We start from the raw sequence: 18,495 nt of genomic DNA, 5'->3' as shown, positions 1-18,495 counted from the left end.
TTTGATGTACTGATTTCTAGAGATCTGTGTTCCAGTGGGTCGAAGCGCACACTCAAAACAGAAAATGCCAGTAAAATTATAGCATTCTTGAAAGAGGCAGAAACTTACATTATGAATTTGAAACTTGCTGATGGCTTCCATATAATGAAATTAAATCGTAAGACTTGTTTTCTCGGTTTCATTCTATGTATTCACAGTTTGTTGCATATGTTTGAAAGCTTTATTGTATATTTTGATCCTCATTAATCTTACTTAATGACATATGAAATTAGTCAAGATCACGTCGAACTGTTTTTTGGTAACATAAGAAGCATAGGATGTTGTAATAATAACCCAACCTCAAGACAATTCTCTTCTGCATATTAGAAACTCTTAGTTTAGATGTAGGCCTACTGTGGGGTAATTACTTGCCATAGAGTCATTGCCCACACTAACTGTGTCCAGCTATTGCTATTGTGATGAAAAGATGGTTACTCCCCCTCCCCGTCCAGGCTATCAGTGCAACTTTTGCCAAAGCTAGAGTATTAAGTAATTATTGACACCACATCAATTGCAGATATAGAAGAATCTGGCTGTATTTCTGTCTCTGTCAATTTAACTTCATCTTTAATTGTTGCATACATTACTGGCTTAGTCATTTTTAAGCTGAAAAATTCCATCCGCTGCGAAGCTTGTCGTTCAGCACTTGAAACCACAGCTGAGAGCCAGATGCATGCCTTGATAAACATTAAATGAAAAGGCTGGTCAACCTTCCCATCAAAAGACGTCATGGATATATGTGTTTTGTGTGAAATGGTATTAAGAGAAAAAGGTATATACTGTTAAAGAGTTGCATCTTACATTATCTCCCAAGCAATGTGAACTTGTGCATTCAGTGTTGTCAGGTCATACAGCTAAGGCAGTATTTCTTAAACTGTATAAATATATGCTAGAAGCAGGCCATCTACAAAATCACGTTGTTTCGTTGTTCAAACCTATTGCAGAGACATACCTTCAAGTAAGGCACAATTATGCTGGAAGGGAGAGTACTTCAAAGCAAAGTCATGGAATAAAATTAAAACTAATCAAACTTTTATTGTTTAGTGGCCAGTGAATCTGTTCCTCTCTTACTTAAGGTAAAGAATATGATTAAAGTATACTGTGGATCTACCATTTAACTGTAAGCATCTTTTATACTGTTTCATGCTTATATATACGATTAGAATTTAGTGTGGTGTCTCACTAACCACTAATGTAAGTGAATGACAGGGACGCATAAATTCTTTGGTGCTGGTGTCAGATGGGCAGTGGGGCTGGTACTGCCCGGAGCATTATGGCGGCGCTTTGGCTAGCCAGGCTTCAACTCAGAGCGCGCGGTTCCCTGTCAGCACCGCCTCCTCCTTTTAAACCTCCTTGGTTGTAACCCTGCAGGAGAAAATGCCCAAACGCCATTATCGCAGTCATTGATTTTCTGGAAACTGTTTTAACCCTCTGACGATGTAGGATTTCATCTGCTGGATGAAATCACCGCAATAAGTCATCATCAGCATCAGTATCATCATTACCGCCACCACCATCACCACAATCACAATCATCATCATCACCACCACCAGCATCACCATCACCACAATCACAATCATCATCATCATCATCATCACCACCAGCACCACCACCACCACCATCACCATCCCCACCATCACCACCCCCACATGACCACTATCATCATCATCACCATCCTCACCGCCACCACCATCATGGGTTCGTCTTGTCTTTTCTACACGCACACCTTTGTTTAATATGAATGTCTCGAAGCAGCAGCTACTTTACTTCATTATGCAGCTCTGCTTCCACTTCCTTTGTACATTTATCTCTCTTTTCTTTCACTGCACCTAGATACATTAACTCTTACAGTAGCTCGAGTCTCTCTCTCTCTCTCTATCTCTCTATCTCTCTCTCTCTCTCTCTCTCTCTCTCTCTCTCTCTCTCTCTCTCTCTCTCTCTCTCTCTCGACATTTACGTACAGTTCACGTGCTCACAGACCCTCACGAACCTTGAACCAGTCTATAAATATTACTGTCAGTATCAGAAAGCACCACTGCATCACCTTCCTCAACACTACCACATTTTATTTATCTTATTTCTACCCACTCATCTCGATCTCCCCAACTCTTGCGAAAAAAGAATGGTCCAGGTTTTTATGCAACATGGCTAAGGAAATTGTTTGTTTGGGCAAATGCACACCCATACATCCACACCGCCGTTGCTTCGGGAGTTATGTAGTTCCAGCTTCATTCACAATTACTTGGCAAATGATTCTTGATTCTGGTTATTCATGATTCTGTTTCCCTCCCACAGGTAAGCTAAGTTCGTACGTGGAGATGACGGTGGTGCACGCCTCTGCCCTATCGCTGGTGGTGATTTCGCTGGAGCGGTACCACGTGATCATACAGCCCCTGCAGGCCGGGTACCGCTGCACCACTACCAAGGCTGTGGCAGCTATCCTTGTCATATGGACCCTTGCACTACTCTCTGCTGGGTGAGTCTCCAGGCAAAGGTGTTCACTCCTTTCACTTCTAGTATTATCACTTTTCTTACTGCTCTTGTAATTATTTCCCCCGCTCCCGTATGCCTTGGTGCCATATCGCTTTATTATGGTTTGGTAGGCCTACCAGTTCTCAAGTATTCCTTCCTTCCTTCCTTCCTGCACTTCTGTAACACCAACATTCCATTAGCCTTTTTTATGCACAGGTCACAATCAGTGGATTATAATCAATGTAGGATGGACTTCTAACAGTGAAAAGGACTATGAAGGCTGTATCTAACCTCCCCAGGTGGAGAAATTTATCGTAGGGTTAAAAAATATATATGAAGAAGAAAGTGGAGAAATACATCACTGGGTTGAAGGGGTTATTCAGTGAGTCGACTGTAGCGCCAGTCGGGCAGGGCCGTACTCCCGAGGTGGATGGAGAGCTAGTGACAGGGAGAGCTGGAGCTCCCGTCTCATCAGCCCTTGGGACTAGTTCCTGACCATCTCCCTTTGCTGAACTTTTTCAGTGTTTCTGTAACACAGAGAGTAGGCCAGCATGCTCTCCAGTACAAGTTCCTCTAACTGTCAACAACGAACTACATGCACATTACACACTAGACTTCTTATTCAAAATTCAGCCAAAATGGCGCCTCATAATCAAGCCTTAGCGTCCCCAGCAGGGGGGACCATAAATGCCCTTCTCCCGGCGACGACCCAGCGAGATGCCTGGAACCACTGTCTAACTCACTTCATTTCTGCAACATTCGCGGCCTTTCCTCTAACTTTCTCTCTGTTAAGCACCACCTCTCCTTCTCTAAACCTCACCTGCTCTTCCTAACTGATACTCAACTGTCTGAGGCGACTGATGGCAAGCTCTTCTCTGTATCCTCCTACTTTCCCTATACTCATTTCAAAGCCAGAGGTGGCTGTTGTGTATATGTATGCAACGACTTATCTTTCTTTCGTGTTCCTGAACTTGATTCTTCTGAATTCACTACTCTCTGGCTTCGGCTTTCCTATCATTCTCTGACTAATTATATCTGTGCTGTTTACGTTTCCTCTAATTCTACTGACTATGAAAAATTCTTCGACTATCTGACTTCTACGATGGAAAACATCCTATCCATTTCTCCTTTCTCTGATATCTCCATTGTGGGAGATTTCAATGTTCACCACCACCTTTGGCTCTCCTCTCCTTTCAGTGATCCACCTGGTGAATAAGACTATATCTTTTCTGTCCTTAATGACCTACAGTAGCTTGTAGAGCATCATACCTGTATCTCTGACCACCTTGGAGAGAGTTCCAACATACCTGACCTCTTCCTTACAACTAATCCTTCTGCTTACACTGTTAATCTTTCCTCTCCGTTGGGCTCCTCCGACCAAAACTTTATCACCTTGACCTGTCCTATCGCTATATGTTTGTGGACCCTCCAAAGAAACGTCGGTTGTGGCACTTTGGACCTGCTGATTGGGAGGCCCTCAGGCAGTACTTCTTTGATTTTCCATGGAATGATTATTGCTTCCATGGCCGAGAGCCATCTGAGTGTGCCATGTGCATTACGGAGGTTATTCTTTCGGGCATGGAAGCATACATTCCTTTGTCATATCCTTTGACTAAGCAAGAAAGCTTAGGTTTAATCACGCGTACTCTAATGTTGTCCACAACAAGGAGAAGGTCTGCAAAAGGTATCGGAGCCAACCCAACCCTGAATCTCGTCTTTTTGTTTCTGCCCGGATTCGTGCTGAGTCTGTTCTTCGCTCTGCTAAAAATTATTTCATCCATACTAAATGCTCTGAACTCTCCAACTCGAATTCCTCCCGCTCCTTCTGGCACATTACCAAATACCTTTCTAACAACAGTAACTCATCATCCTTCCCTCCTCTTTTCCACTCTGGTGGCTCTGTAGCTTTTCTTCTACTGATAATGCAGATCTCTTCATTCAGACTTTCTCCTCCAATTCCACCTTACACAATTCCGGTGGTGTTCCTCCATCGCTTCCCCCCTTTGATTTCCTCATGGCTGATATTAAAATTTCTTCAACTGATGTATTTTCTGCCATCACTGGCCTCAATACTAACAAGGAATATGGGCCTGATGGGGTCCCTTCTGTTGTTCTCCAAAACTGTGCTCCTGTGCTTACACCCTGCCTAGGTAAACTTTTTCGCCTTTGTCTTTCAACTTGTACCTTTCCTTCTTGCTGAAAGTTTGCTCTCATTCCGTCTGTCCCAAAGAAGGGTGACCATTCCCAACCCTTTTACTATTGCCCAATTGCTTTATCATCCTGTATCTCAAAAGTTTTTGAGTCTATTCTTAAAAAAAAAAAAAAAATTAAAGCATCTTTCCTATCACAACCTTCTTTCTGATTGTCAGTATGGGTTCCGTCAGGGACGCTCCACTGGCGATCGTCTCACCTACCTTTCAAACTCCTGGTCATCCTCCTTTAGGGACTTTGGATAAAGCTTTGCCATTGCACTTGACATCTCAAAGGCTTTCGATCGAGTCTGGCATAAATCTTTAATTTCCAAACTGCCCTCTTACGTTTTCTATCCTTCTATCTGTGCCTTCATCTCTAGCATCCTCTCTGGTCGTTTCATAGCTGCTTTTGCAGACAGCCACCGTTCTTCTCCTATATCTGTCAATAGTGGTGTTCCTCAGGGCTCTGTCCTGTCACCAATTCTCTTCCTTTTATTCATCAATTACCTTCTAAGCTGTACATCTAACCTTATCCACTCGTACACTGATGATTCCACCCTTCACCTTTCCATTCGGTTCCAGCAACATCCATCTCAGCAGTTACTTCAGCAAACAAGGGTTGAGGCTATGGAACACCTAATGTCTGACTTGGCTCGTATCTCTGACTGGGGTAATAGTAATCTTGTTGTTTTTAATGTCAAAAACTCAGTTCTTACACCTATCAACCCGTCAAAATCTTGCACAGGAGTACCTACGAATATCTAATAATATCCAGCCCAATCCTGCATCGTCTTTAAACATACCTGGGGTTTCATTCTTTCGGGATTTATCTTGGAAACATCATATTACATCTGTTATAAAATCTGCTTCAAAGAGATTAAGTGTGCTAAGCCGACTCAATACCGCACAGTTGTTGACTTAATACACGGGTTTTATTAGCTACTGTGTAGAGTACAACTCTCATGGGTGAAGAGGCTCTCCAGATACAGCTCTCCTCAACGAGGTGGAGTCAAAGGCTTTTCATCTCATTAACTCTTCCCTTACCAGCTCCCTTCAACCTCTGTCTCTTCGCCGCAGTGTTGCATCTTTGTCTCTTTACTATCGCTACTTCAATGGTCACTGCTCCTCTAAACTACCTGCTTGCACCCTTCCACCACTACGACGGGCGCGTAGCACCCGTCTAGCAGCAAACTCTCATTCCTTTTCTGTCTAGTTCTGTAATGCAATTGTTAACCGTTACTCCCAGTCCTTCATTTATGCAACAGTTCAGCTCTGGAACTGGCTCCCTCTGTCTGTATTTCCAACTTCCTATGATCTCCAGTCTCTCAAAAGCAGTGCGTCCAGCTATCTCGAAATGAACGGATCTTGAATTTGGCTCTCTGTTGTATTGTTGTTGTTTTTTTCTTGGAGGGAACGGTTTGCACTTTTCTGACCTCTGGTTCCTTCTTCCTTGAATAAAAAAAAAATAAAAAAAAGCGGGTCTTGCTTAGGTTTGAATAAAATAACTTGATGCTAGGAAGGATAAAATGAGAATATATATTCATAGTAGTCAAGAGGTTAAATGAAACTGTTGTAATTCCATCGCTATACGGGGTTCGATACAGCTTTCATCAACCCCTCCACTACTTGAAGTTTTTCGTAAGTGACATAAAATCGTTCTGTAGCAAATAGAATGCACTAAAATGACGTCACCTGGACCCACGGGAGTGAAGGCTATGGACCGTATCCTAAGCGGCATTGGGGAGGTCCAAGAACTTTTTTTTTTTTTAACATTAAATCTTATCATTCACTTTATGCCAAAGGTATCCTCGTCATGTCAAAACGGCTTGCAATAATAACATAAAGAGGATACTGAGATGCAATATCCAAAATGAATCGCTTAGGAATAGGCGTTACAAAATCTCCAAATCCATCTATGCTGCGAATGTATATCAGTTTGGAAATGCTAATATTAATCCCACATATTATTTAAGTCCACAAACTTTAAATGAACTTTTTGCAGAAGCCATTGGTTATTTTCTTTTTAATCTCAGGTTCATCACTGGCACAGTTCTGGTTAACAATATATGAGGCAACACATAGCAACAAATATCAATTCATTATATTGTCTCCGCTTCATCATTTAGCATTTCATCTGTAAAATCTAACTAAACACTTAGCAACGGATCAGTTTATGAGTTATCTGCAATTTCTCATCTAGCAGCATTTTAGTCAACAAACTCTGAACACACTGCAGCAGAAACTAGTTCATTATATTATCCTAAGCTTATCGTTTAGCGTTTTTATATTCAACCAACCTAGATGGACCGCTTTACAACAGCCACTAGTTTAATGTTTTTTATCCCCAGTATATCATTTAGCAGCATTTCATTGGCAATTTTTAACTGGATATTTTGCTTCATCCATCAAGTTACAACTCTTCTTATTTTAAGAGCATTAAATTTACAGTTTCCTGCAAAGCATCAACATATTATTTACATGCACCAACATTAAAGTCGCCTCAACACAAGTTGTATCTCTATTCTCTATTAGACATGAGACATAAGTTCATTCTAGTGAAAGAGATAGTAGTAGTAGTAGTAGTAGTAGTAGTAGTAGTAGCAGTAGTAACCCCAGGCTCATCTGAACGCAGTGGACTGCAGAGTAAAGTTGCCCTCCTCCTGCAGGCCACTATACACCTTTCGGTGGACAGGAAGGAGTTGGGGGGACGATTGTATAACTGGGAAGCAGAGCCGGCCGGTTGTGTCAGTGCCGCCTCCCCAGCACCGACGAAAAGAACACTGGACACTTACTAACCCTTTCATTAAACGAGTCATAACTTAAGCTAAATAAAAAGACGTCATCTTACCGAAAGCTTAACTTGTCACTGTTCACCTGACACCAGCTTGATCCCTTCACTGCTATGCCGTACTGTATGCTTTAATCTTGCTACCACCCGACGATTTTAGTCACCTTGGTAGAATCCTCTTTCTCAACTTTAATAAAATGGTCAGGCGGTGTTCCCAGTTAAATATTCACATGTTACTGTTCACCTGATATTAGTACACTATTTGACATTTTCCTATTATCTAATGTTGATCTCTCTCTCTCTCTCTCTCTCTCTCTCTCTCTCTCTCTCTCTCTCTCTCTCTCTCTCTCTCTCTCTCTCTCTCTCTCTCTCTCTCTCTCTCTCTCTCTCTCTCTAACACTGATTACTGATGCTCATACTTTAGGGACAGGTTAGGACTTAGCAAATAATGACTGTCTACCTCAGTGACCCTCTTGTGCCCCTATTCTTGCCGGCAAAGGAGGCTCAATAACATTTAAGCATTGTTCCTAATCAATTTATTTCCGCATCTGGCACAAAAATATTTTCTTGTATGTTGTTTGTGTACTCTAAGACTGTAAAAATAAAGAAAGAAAGAATTTACGAGAATAAACTCGTAAAATATGCTGAATGACTTACTAAGGAAGTGGGAGTAGAAAACCTCCTTAGCCGACTAAAATATATCGACCCTTGCAGTCAAAAAGCAATAATCTAAATCTAAGCCATCTTCTTGTTCCTAAAAGCACCTCTTAATCTCTCCCCCTCAGGCCCCTGCTGTGGATGACCCAGTATGGCCAGTTTCTGTACTACGATGGCACCCGCCGCCCCAACTGTATCATGGCCCTTACCAGCAAGTGGGCCGTCTCATACATCACCGCCACCCACATCCTCTTCTTCTTCCTGCCCATGATTCTCCTGGTGATTCTCTACGCCATCATCGCCCGGAGGCTCCTCGTCGACACCTACGAGCTCACCCACAAGAAGGAGACGCTACAGATGCGGGCTCGGCGGCAGGTTGTCTTCATGATCGCCACAGTCGTCTTCTTCTTTTTCCTGTGTCTTCTCCCGATCCGTGTTTTCTTCATGTGGATCATCGCCGTGCCACAACAAACCCAGCATAACTTAGGCGTGGAGGGGTTCTACAACATCCTGTACTTCTGCCGCGTCATGCTATACATTAACTCCTGCATCAACCCCATCCTCTACAACATGACCTCCACCAAGTTTCGAAACGCGTTCCGAAGGGTGTTCCGAACCAAGCGTGCGCGGTTATGTCGGCAGAACACGATGTACAGCAACACCTCGTACAACAACCCCACGGTGACCAACAACATCCGGCTGCACTACGGGACCAACTGCTCCCTAGTATACAAGACAGTGTGCACCAAGACCAGTAACCACCAAACGTACAGTTTCGTCTCGACCAGGACCAGTTCCTCTCAGGTTACAGGGCCGACCAGTGCGGCAATGTCAGGAAAAGCCTTCACGTCTAACAAAGATACTTTTGTTTGACTTGGATGACAAGAAAAAAAGAATCAAAACTACATTACAACTTATACTTTATCAACTTTTATTATACATTATTATACATAAATAATAAACCTTTGACCTGTGAAATGGCATGTCACAGCTACTTAACAAAGATACTTCTGACTTGCATGACAGGAAAAAAAAGTCGAAACAACATTACACATACATAAACATTTCTTGTGTGTCAGTCAGTTTAAAATCCCCATAAATAGACTTTTGTTCTGTGGAAGCAAGAGCCTGTACGTCTACCAAGAGCATTACCTTATGGCCAGAAAAACGCATCAAATACCATATATATATATATATATATATATATATATATATATATATATATATATATATATATATATATATATATATATATATATATATATATATATATATATATATAATGAAAGCTGCATCACACACATATACATATGTACTGCATAACTTTATATGTCAGTGAACTTATAATCTCCATAAATAATATATCATCTGTGGAAGGATAAACCTAAATATCTGAGAAGGATACAGGGCAAAGATTTTTTCACCATTTAACTGCGTTACTGTTTCTTCTGTGAAAAATAAAATCGTCAATAAGCTGATTAAAATCTTCTGGTGATGGTAGGATAAAGAAAAAAAAATACAGTACATCATGGAACTGCTGGAGTTCATGCAACCAATTGGGATATCAAAAGGACATAAATAATACACAATATAATACCAAGGAGCAGTGGGCAAAAGCAGTCGGCAAGGAGGAGATGCCACAAAGCCTCATCTTCTATCACTAATGTTGCTCTAACGACCGGTTTATGAACACTTTGTGTGCCGATGTGTAAGTACGTCACTAAGTTTTAGCCACCAGTCAGATAACACTTGGTAAATACCTCCATCTGAGAAGCTGGGGGAGGTTATGTATTCACTCGCGTCTGTTTGTGAACAAGATATGATTTTTTTTTTTTTTTTTACTGGATTGTTTCTGGATGTCAATGAAACCAGGTGGATACGAGGGCACTGGGTCAAGGAAGAGTTCATTAGATTTTGAAATGGATCCCGATCCGGATGCAGGAATAAATCATAAATTTCACTGGTGTCGGCGAAGGTATGGAAGCTCTGAGATTCAATAACAGGTCAGACTAAAACTGCAGAATTAACTGACTGAGTATATGAGATTGTAATAATATTCCTCTGGTAAGAAGGAGGAATTGCAGATGTAAACCTAAGATTCTATTGGCGTTGTCAGAGGTATGCCCTCACAGAATGCTTTCTGATTTTTAGATACAGTTGGCTTGCACCTTACACAGTAAGAGTAGTTAGCATCAATACAGTACAGTCGCATATGATTCATCATTATCATAAACTTTAAAAATCTTCGCCAAAAACTTTGGGCTTATCCACATCTGCGCCTTCTCAGTGTCACTTATACTGCATAAACCCTTATCACCACCAGTATGTATTTGTTATATATATATATATATATATATATATATATATATATATATATATATATATATATATATATATATATATATATATACCAATCATAAGGCGAAAACAAGAAGTACTGGCATCCATCATCCACCCAACATCCGGTCATTTATTATTACCTAATTAGGAACTTAATTCGGACTTTTAAGGCAAAACTGAATACCCGCCTCTCCTAGAGCAGCATTGTATGAACAATAAACCAACCAGTCCTTCGAAACAAACCCTTAAGGGCCCTTATGGTTGAAGCCCATTACTCCTCCAGACCTGCGTGCGTCCACATACTTGTACTTTGGTTCTTGTGATCTATGCAGGTGTGAGACGACTTTTGTATCCTGATATTTTGGTTCATGTGATATATAGAGGTTTGTGGCAGCTTTTGTATCCTCAGGATGGAATCATATCATGAAAGGAAAACTTAACTTGCACTGCGATGACGTCCTGTATATTGGATTCAGGCTTTCTCCAGACGACACTGTTCCGTTTGGCTCTCTCCATTCTGTTTCAATTACTTTAGGAAACACTTTTCTAACTGCACAGATTATTAACCCCTTCACTATTAAGAAGGGATCTCCTGAGCTGAATAAAATCGTTTGGCAACAGGGTTAACAGAGGCTGACTGAATCCAGTTCAGTACGAGAGGTGTGCTCTAGGGCTAAATAAAATCGCCCGTCAGAAGCGGAGTTAGAACATTAATAAGCACGATATGAGACTGTATCTAACCCATGCACTACAACACATCTCCCCAGAGCTGAGGAAAAATGGCTGGCGGTAACAAGGCAAAGGATCGTTTTCTTGTTGGCAATGAAGGATTCGTAGCCTTTTTTTTTTTTTTTTTTTTTTTTTTTGGGGAGGGGAGGAGGGATTTATTATGCATAGTAAACCTTGACTTTCTCTCTTATGCTATTTATTTTTCGCATCGATAACTTTGCCTGAGTAATGTGCAAGAGGATGAAAGCGTGTAATACATAAAGTAAACTGGTGAGGAGTAGGTGCTGCAAAGCCACCCATATTTAGGATGTGGCTACCATCATCCAATCACTTGAAGCAGTGGTCCTTGTTTCCTCCTTAGATGACTCTACACTGGATGTCAGACCTAATGGTTTCCTGTAACCAAGGAAACCACTTACAGTGTAGGGTGGTAACCATATAGCCAAATAAGTGGGTGGAGAAGCAAATGATGCGTTCATCAAGGAACCAAGCATCCACAGACTTCTCTTCGCCTCGTTGTGGCGAGGTGCTGTCCACCACAAGACAACATTGGTTCCCTGCAGGGGTGATTGCTTGCCTGCTGGTGATTGGTCTACCCAACTAGACAGACCGGGGTTGATCTACTGCTACTACTAGTACTTCTGCTGCTAAATCCCTCTCAGTATCTTCCTGTATTACCAGCTATGTCGATATAAAGAAGAATTAAGTAGTGAATGCTTAAGGGTAACATGCAAAATAAATTACAGAGGAATAGGTGCTACGAATCCTTCTATGCAACTAAAAATTCGGGCGTAAAATATAAATGGCTCCATCGTAATGAAGGAACAAAAACTTCGGATACCAAACCTTATAAGGCTTTCATTGGGATAAAGTCTATCTATCTATCTATTGCCAGACGCCTCAATCCCGTTTGGGGTGGCCACAAACAAAACGCCTCCAAGTCACCCTGTCCCCCGCCATTTCACTGCCCTGCTCCCAACTCACACACCCCTCTCTCATATACCTCTACACCCCATCCCTCCATTAAAACTAACAGCACCAAAGTGTAAACAAACCATCAACTTTTTACTGTAATTTCTGAAGCGTGTGGTGATGATAGAACTGTGACCTGTGTAGATCGTTGCTGACCACACTGTAATGTGGGATGCAGGCTGATCACTTCTAGTAATTACAAGACTTGCTCACACCTTCCCACACCCAGTTTTAACAATTTGGGTGCCAATGCCCAATTCATCATGGGTAGCAGTCTCACTCGCTGTGACCGTATCAGTGAAAATGGTCTCCGTGATATTGTACCCATAAGGTCATCAATAAATATAACTCCGTAACAGTTGATACTTGGACACACATTGATTTGTTACTCAAAATTCTCTCTAAATATCTTTAGCCAAAAGCCTTTATCCCGAAAGTCAGGCCACGAATAAATTTCACTCATGTCGCCCTGTCTCCTGTCATCAGGCTGCCCTCCCTACTGTACATCTCACACAACCCTCATCATATGCCTTTCATCCCGTCCCTCCATATTATCCCTGGTCACCCTCTCTCCCTCTCCCCTTCACCTTCCTCAGATACACTCCAAGTCAGATGAAGAGTAACCTCACGATTCTGGCACAGTCATCATAGGATAGTCTATTAACGTCCATCCAACCATACGTCATCCAAGCCTTGTCTGCCTCATCAGGGTCGTAGAGGCTCGGGGATAGGCTACTCAAGTCCCAGCATTTAAAGCAAAGGTGACTAGCCTCACTCGGTCCTGAATGGCATTATGTGAGCAATCAATCCCAATCACCCCAGTTCTCGGATGCCAACCCTTGCGGGTCCTGTCCAGCTGGAGCCATTTAAACTCACTAGACCACTGGTAACGTTAGGTTACATGGTTACCACCCAGATTAGTAAATGGTTTCATGGGCTAAAGTAAATCATTTGGTTTGTTATTCAGTGTAAGGTCACCTGAAAGAAGTACTACATCAAGTGAGTGGATGGTGGGCGCCCTCACCTACCACAGCAATATGTGAGGTATGAATAGGCCGTATAGATTCCTCTGATACGCAACCGTATCCGGATTACACCATAATGTATAAATTCATCAGGAGTTAACCACAATATTGTATCTTAACTCCATCAATGCCGTGTAAATATAATGTACAACCTGACATCACCTGACTCCGTGGTGGACACGTTGCTACATTGGTCAGCATGATGAACTCAGGAAAGGAAAATAACCGAAATCGATTCACTGGTCGGTCAAACTCTTAGTTTGTTTACCCTTACCCCTATTTACCCCAGAGTACAACTAGGGACTTGGATGTGATATCTATTGTTGTGCGTCGTAGCCTGGGAGAAGATGGAACATAGTAATTGATTTACCTGCCTTATGACCCTTGGACGGTCTGTAGACACTAATTCTATGCCTTCTGTTTAGATTTCCGGCAGTTTTATATACTTGTTTGTAGATACAATAAACAAAGTTTGAATAACTATATATATATATATATATATATATATATATATATATATATATATATATATATATATATATATATATGCTACCAGCCATTCTCACATTACATCCTACAAGGTGTAGGAGCGCGTGGGTAGGCTATGGTAGTCCAGTATATTTAAAAGTACCTTACCATCCGACTTTCCATGATGATATATGATCGTAAAACCTACCATCGCCTAATGAGTATCGGATTTACTAGTATGCCAGGCCGTCACTCGTACCTCTGCGTTCTGTTCACTTGACCACCATGCGCCTTGGGTGGCTCGGTGTACGAAATCAACACTACTTAATGTTGCCACAAGCAGATTGTTTTCTTCGCCTTAGGAATAGCCTTCTGCTGTCTGGGTCAAAATCAGTTTCCAGTAACACTCAGAACGTTAAACTCCTGTCTTAACCACATAACTCCCATGACCAGCTACTATTGATTTTAGTCTTCCTGCCTTCAAACAGTCAGCTTGGGAGGAGGTTAGAAAAAACTTCAATTGGCCTGTTTTTACGAGAAATTTGTCATAGGTTGAATAAAGCCGTCTAAATATATTCGAAATAAAGAGAAAAATGTCATCAGACTTAAAAGATTCCTATACTAATTTCCTTTTATCGAGGCGAAGATGCACTTGACAGGTTGGTGGTGATTGGCTGAATGCAACAATACTTCATAATATCTACTCGTTAGCATTATTAATTGACAACATATATTTGAGGGGGAAATTTGGGTTAGTAAATATTATTCGGACATGTTGCATTCAGCCAATTATCACCAACCTGTCAAGTGCATCTTCGCTTCAAAAAAAAAAAAAAAAAAAAAGTATAGTACAGCACATTCCTGCCACCGCCAGACGATTTTATTTAGCTAAGGGTGCCCTCTCTAAAAATAAGATTTTACAAAGCAGTGTCCAGTAACCCTTTCAGGGCTTGGGAAATCTCAAGAGTTTTATCTTAGCCAGCGTCAGAGGATTACATTAATATTACAAAGGTATGTAATTAGGTTGATTGTGTGTCCAGTTAAATCCCTTCGACGTGATGATGGCTTTCGTGTCTTGCTCCTGCTGCCTCTGTACGATTTTACTCAGACCGGGAGAGAACCAAACTGGCGAGAATAGATTATACCCTTCAATAGCACCTATGTAAGTGTTCTCCCCTAAGCCGAATAAAATTGTTTGGATGCGGCAAAGAATAAGCCCAAACAAAACTTCCTTTGGTTGTTGAGAATTAATCATTTCCAAACTGTATTTGTCTTAATCTGTGTAAAATATATCTATCGAATACTGAGCAGCCTTTATTATTCCCACCACCACCATCATCGTCATTCCATCCACTATTTCCAGCTGATGATAGTTTGAGGGATGATCCAGAACACAGGAAGCCACCATTACCATCATCATCCTGATCTCTATCCAGCTAAAAATGGAGTGAGGTACAGTACAGAAGCAAAGTACACCAATATACAGTCAACTACAAACGTCTGCTTGCCTTTCCTGCCCCTTTGTCATTGCTGGATTCACAGATGCTTGAGTCAGACGTAGTGGACAAAGGTACATATTATCACCCACAGATGGATGATAACATGCACCCCAATCCACTACGTCACATTCTAGTGTTTATGAATCCAGTTATCAAAGACAGGAGAGGCAAACAGGCTTTAGTATGAATGTACAAAAGTGACAAGATGCATGAAAGTGTGAGAACTGTCAACATCGTGGCACAGGGAAATGAAATAGTCTTTTTTTACATCACAAGCACAGGCCCTTCGTACCTCCCTAAGTGGTGCTAGAGGGACATCTTCACACAGTGGCACTAATATAACCGGGTGGCTCCACTGCCCGGTTATACAAGCTTCCCTCAACTCCCTTATCCCCCTAAAAGGAGGTTGGTGGACTGCAGATAAAGGGTAACTTCAGCCTGCATTTCCATTGCTTCACATTCAGATGATCCTGAAGTTGCACTTTATAAAAATTAATAATATGTATAGCTTGTCACCTATTTTTATTGTTTAGTCACAACCCGCCACATTTTTTTTTTTTTTGCCTATCGACCATTGGGGCCGAAGCCCCTGGTCATTTGGGCAAATATATATATATATATATATATATATATATATATATATATATATGTGTGTGTGTGTGTGTGTGTGTGTGTGTGTGTTAAAAAAAAGTCACATCACTCTGATCAGTCCGGTCTCTCACAAGAAAGCCATCAATTTATCAGTCATAACAATGTCTCCATCACCCAGGATGGTGGAAAGGGTGAAGGGGACGTCTGCTGCGACACAGTAATTTATAAGTGACGCACGTTCACGAATAAATCGCCGACAGCGCAGGATGATATGACTGATAGATAACACCGCATCACGGATGTCACAGTGAGATGGGAATCGTCTCTCCATATACGGTTTCATATGAGTTAAAACGGTGACATTCAGCCGTAATTTATCAGACCAAACGCTCAAGAAATTTACTGACATGGCATAGGTGATCTTTCCAGTTGTCACTGAAGATTAATACATCATCAATATAAACAACACACCCTGCCAAACCTTCTGTTAAAACATTCATGAGCTTCTGAAAAGTGGCTGGTGCATTCGTCATACCATATGGCATCACAGAACATGCAAAAGTCTTTCCTAGTGTTAAGAAACATGAGATCTCCCTAGCACGTTCAGTCATAGGTACTTGCCAGTATCCCATTAACAAATCAAACTTACTTATGTACCTAGCCTTTCCGATCTTGCCTATGCAATCTTCCACGCGAGGGAGAGGGTAAGTGTCTGTTTTGGTTATCTGATTAACACGTCTGTAGTCAATGCAAAGCCGCTGTGACCCACCTGGCTTAGGGACTAGAGTGACAGGAGAACTCCACTCGCTCTGACAGGGCTCAATCATCTTGTGGTCCAACAGGTAGCCAAGCTCCTTCTGGATGAGAGGAACTTTCACTGGGTTCACACGGTAAGGAGGCAATTTAATTGGTTTTGCGTCTCCAACATCGACATCATGCATCAACACAGTGGTTCTTCCTGGAGTGGCACGGAACACTTGTGGGTACTCCTGCAGTAATGCAGAAAACTCCTGCCTTTCCTCGGGAGCTAGATGAGAAAGCTTAGTCTGGAGATCATTCATGATATCAGGATTCTTCCCCAAACCATCACTCAGGCTCACGCTGCATGGGAGAACTTCACTTGCAGACTCGGGTGGAACAGCTACAGTGCAGACTGGGTTATTTTCGTCCCGCCTGTGATATAACTTTAGCATGTTGATGTGACAAAGTTGCTTGTTCTTTCTACGATCTGGTGTGGCGATGACACTGTTGACATCACTGAGTTTCTTCTCCACGAAATAAGGACCACTAAACTTGGCTTGAAGAGGTTGCCCATGCACTGGTAGCAGAATCAAAACCTGATCTCCTGGCTGAAAGTGGTGTAACCTGGACTTCTTATCATACCAAGTCTTCATCTTCTCCTGAGCAGCTCCTAAATTCTCTCTCGCCAGCTGTAAAGCAGTGGACAGCCGTTCTTTGAACTTCATCACATACTCCAGCAGGTTAACGTCATCTTCCTCCGACAGCCAGCATTCCTTGAGTAGCTTAAGGGGTCCTCTTACTTCATGGCCAAACAGTAGTTCAAAGGGTGAGAAGCCCAGTGATTCATTTGGAGATTCTCTTGCGGCAAATACAACGAATGGAAGACCTTTATCCCAGTCTTTCTGATGTTCCAATCAGTATTTCCTGAGCATCGATTTGAGTGTTTGATGATATCTCTCCAACGCTCCTTGAGTCTGGGGATGGTAAGCTGAAGACGTGATCTGGGTGATGCCCAACTCTTTCAGAGACTGCTTGAAAACATTTGACATGAAATTACTTCCCCGGTCTGACTGTACCTCCATGGGCAGACCAAACTTGGTGAAAAACCCTAGCATTTCCTTAACCACGTTCTTTGCTGAGATATTTCTAAGTGGAATGGCTTCAGGATAACGAGTAGCCATATCAATCAGGGTCAACACATAAGAAAATCCTGAAGAAGTCTTAGGAAGAGGGCCCACAATATCCACCACCACACGGGTGAATGGCGCCTCAAAAGGAGGAATGGGAACTAGAGGTGCAACTTTTTCGGTCTGATTACACTTCCCCACTACTTGACAGGTGTGACAAGACTTACAATATCAGGAAACATCTCTGAAGATACCTGGCCAGTAGAAGTGTTTCAAAATGCGTGCCACAGTCTTCCTCACTCCAAGGTGTCCTGCCAAACTGGAATCATGAGCCACTCTAATGATATCCTGCCTACAAACACGAGGGATGACAACTTGATGTACAACCTCCCATTCACAGTCGGCTGATGCTATTGGGGGTCTCCACTTCCTCATAAGTACTCCTGACTTTATATAATAACAAGTAGAAGCACCAACTGACTCTTCCTCACTGCAAGCAGAGTTAGCTAGACCTTTCAACTCAGGGTCAGCAACCTGAAACTCAACCAACTCTTGATGAGACAAATTATCAACACTACGGGGTACTGCCTCATCTGGTGAGTGGTCCAAATTAGCAAGAAAAGTGTCAGCTAGGATAACATCATCATCATCATTATCCTCTAAGTCACCAGTAACTTTAGACTTAGCCCTAGTGACAGCACATGCAGAGAACACATCAGGGACATCACAATCCTGGGTCGCAGTCACTGGTTCACTAGACACACTTGACTTCCACCAATATCATTCACTGGACACACTTGACTTCCACCAATATCATTTCCAAGTAAGAAAGTTACACCTGACATTGGGAGTGTC

General features: G+C 42.0%; 1 protein-coding gene across 1 annotated transcript in view; it reads left to right on the top strand.

The window, feature by feature from the left end:
- Positions 1-9,021, top strand: part of LOC145390681 (growth hormone secretagogue receptor type 1-like) — a 288,025-nt gene extending 279,004 nt beyond the window's left edge. Inside the window, exons 2-3 of the mRNA XM_080265473.1 lie at positions 2,335-2,515; positions 8,277-9,021. Of these exons, the coding sequence (XP_080121599.1) occupies positions 2,335-2,515; positions 8,277-9,021 (926 nt within the window). The remainder of the gene's footprint in view (positions 1-2,334; positions 2,516-8,276) is intronic.
- The last annotated feature ends 9,474 nt before the right edge of the window (positions 9,022-18,495 follow it).

The sequence above is a fragment of the Coenobita brevimanus genome, chromosome 15, assembly GCF_032717465.1.
Source record: "Coenobita brevimanus isolate Jiangsu-jjx chromosome 15, ASM3271746v2, whole genome shotgun sequence".
Lineage (NCBI taxonomy): Eukaryota > Metazoa > Arthropoda > Malacostraca > Decapoda > Coenobitidae > Coenobita > Coenobita brevimanus.
Note: the sequence above shows the minus strand (reverse complement) of the source record. Positions and strands in the feature narration are given on the sequence as shown.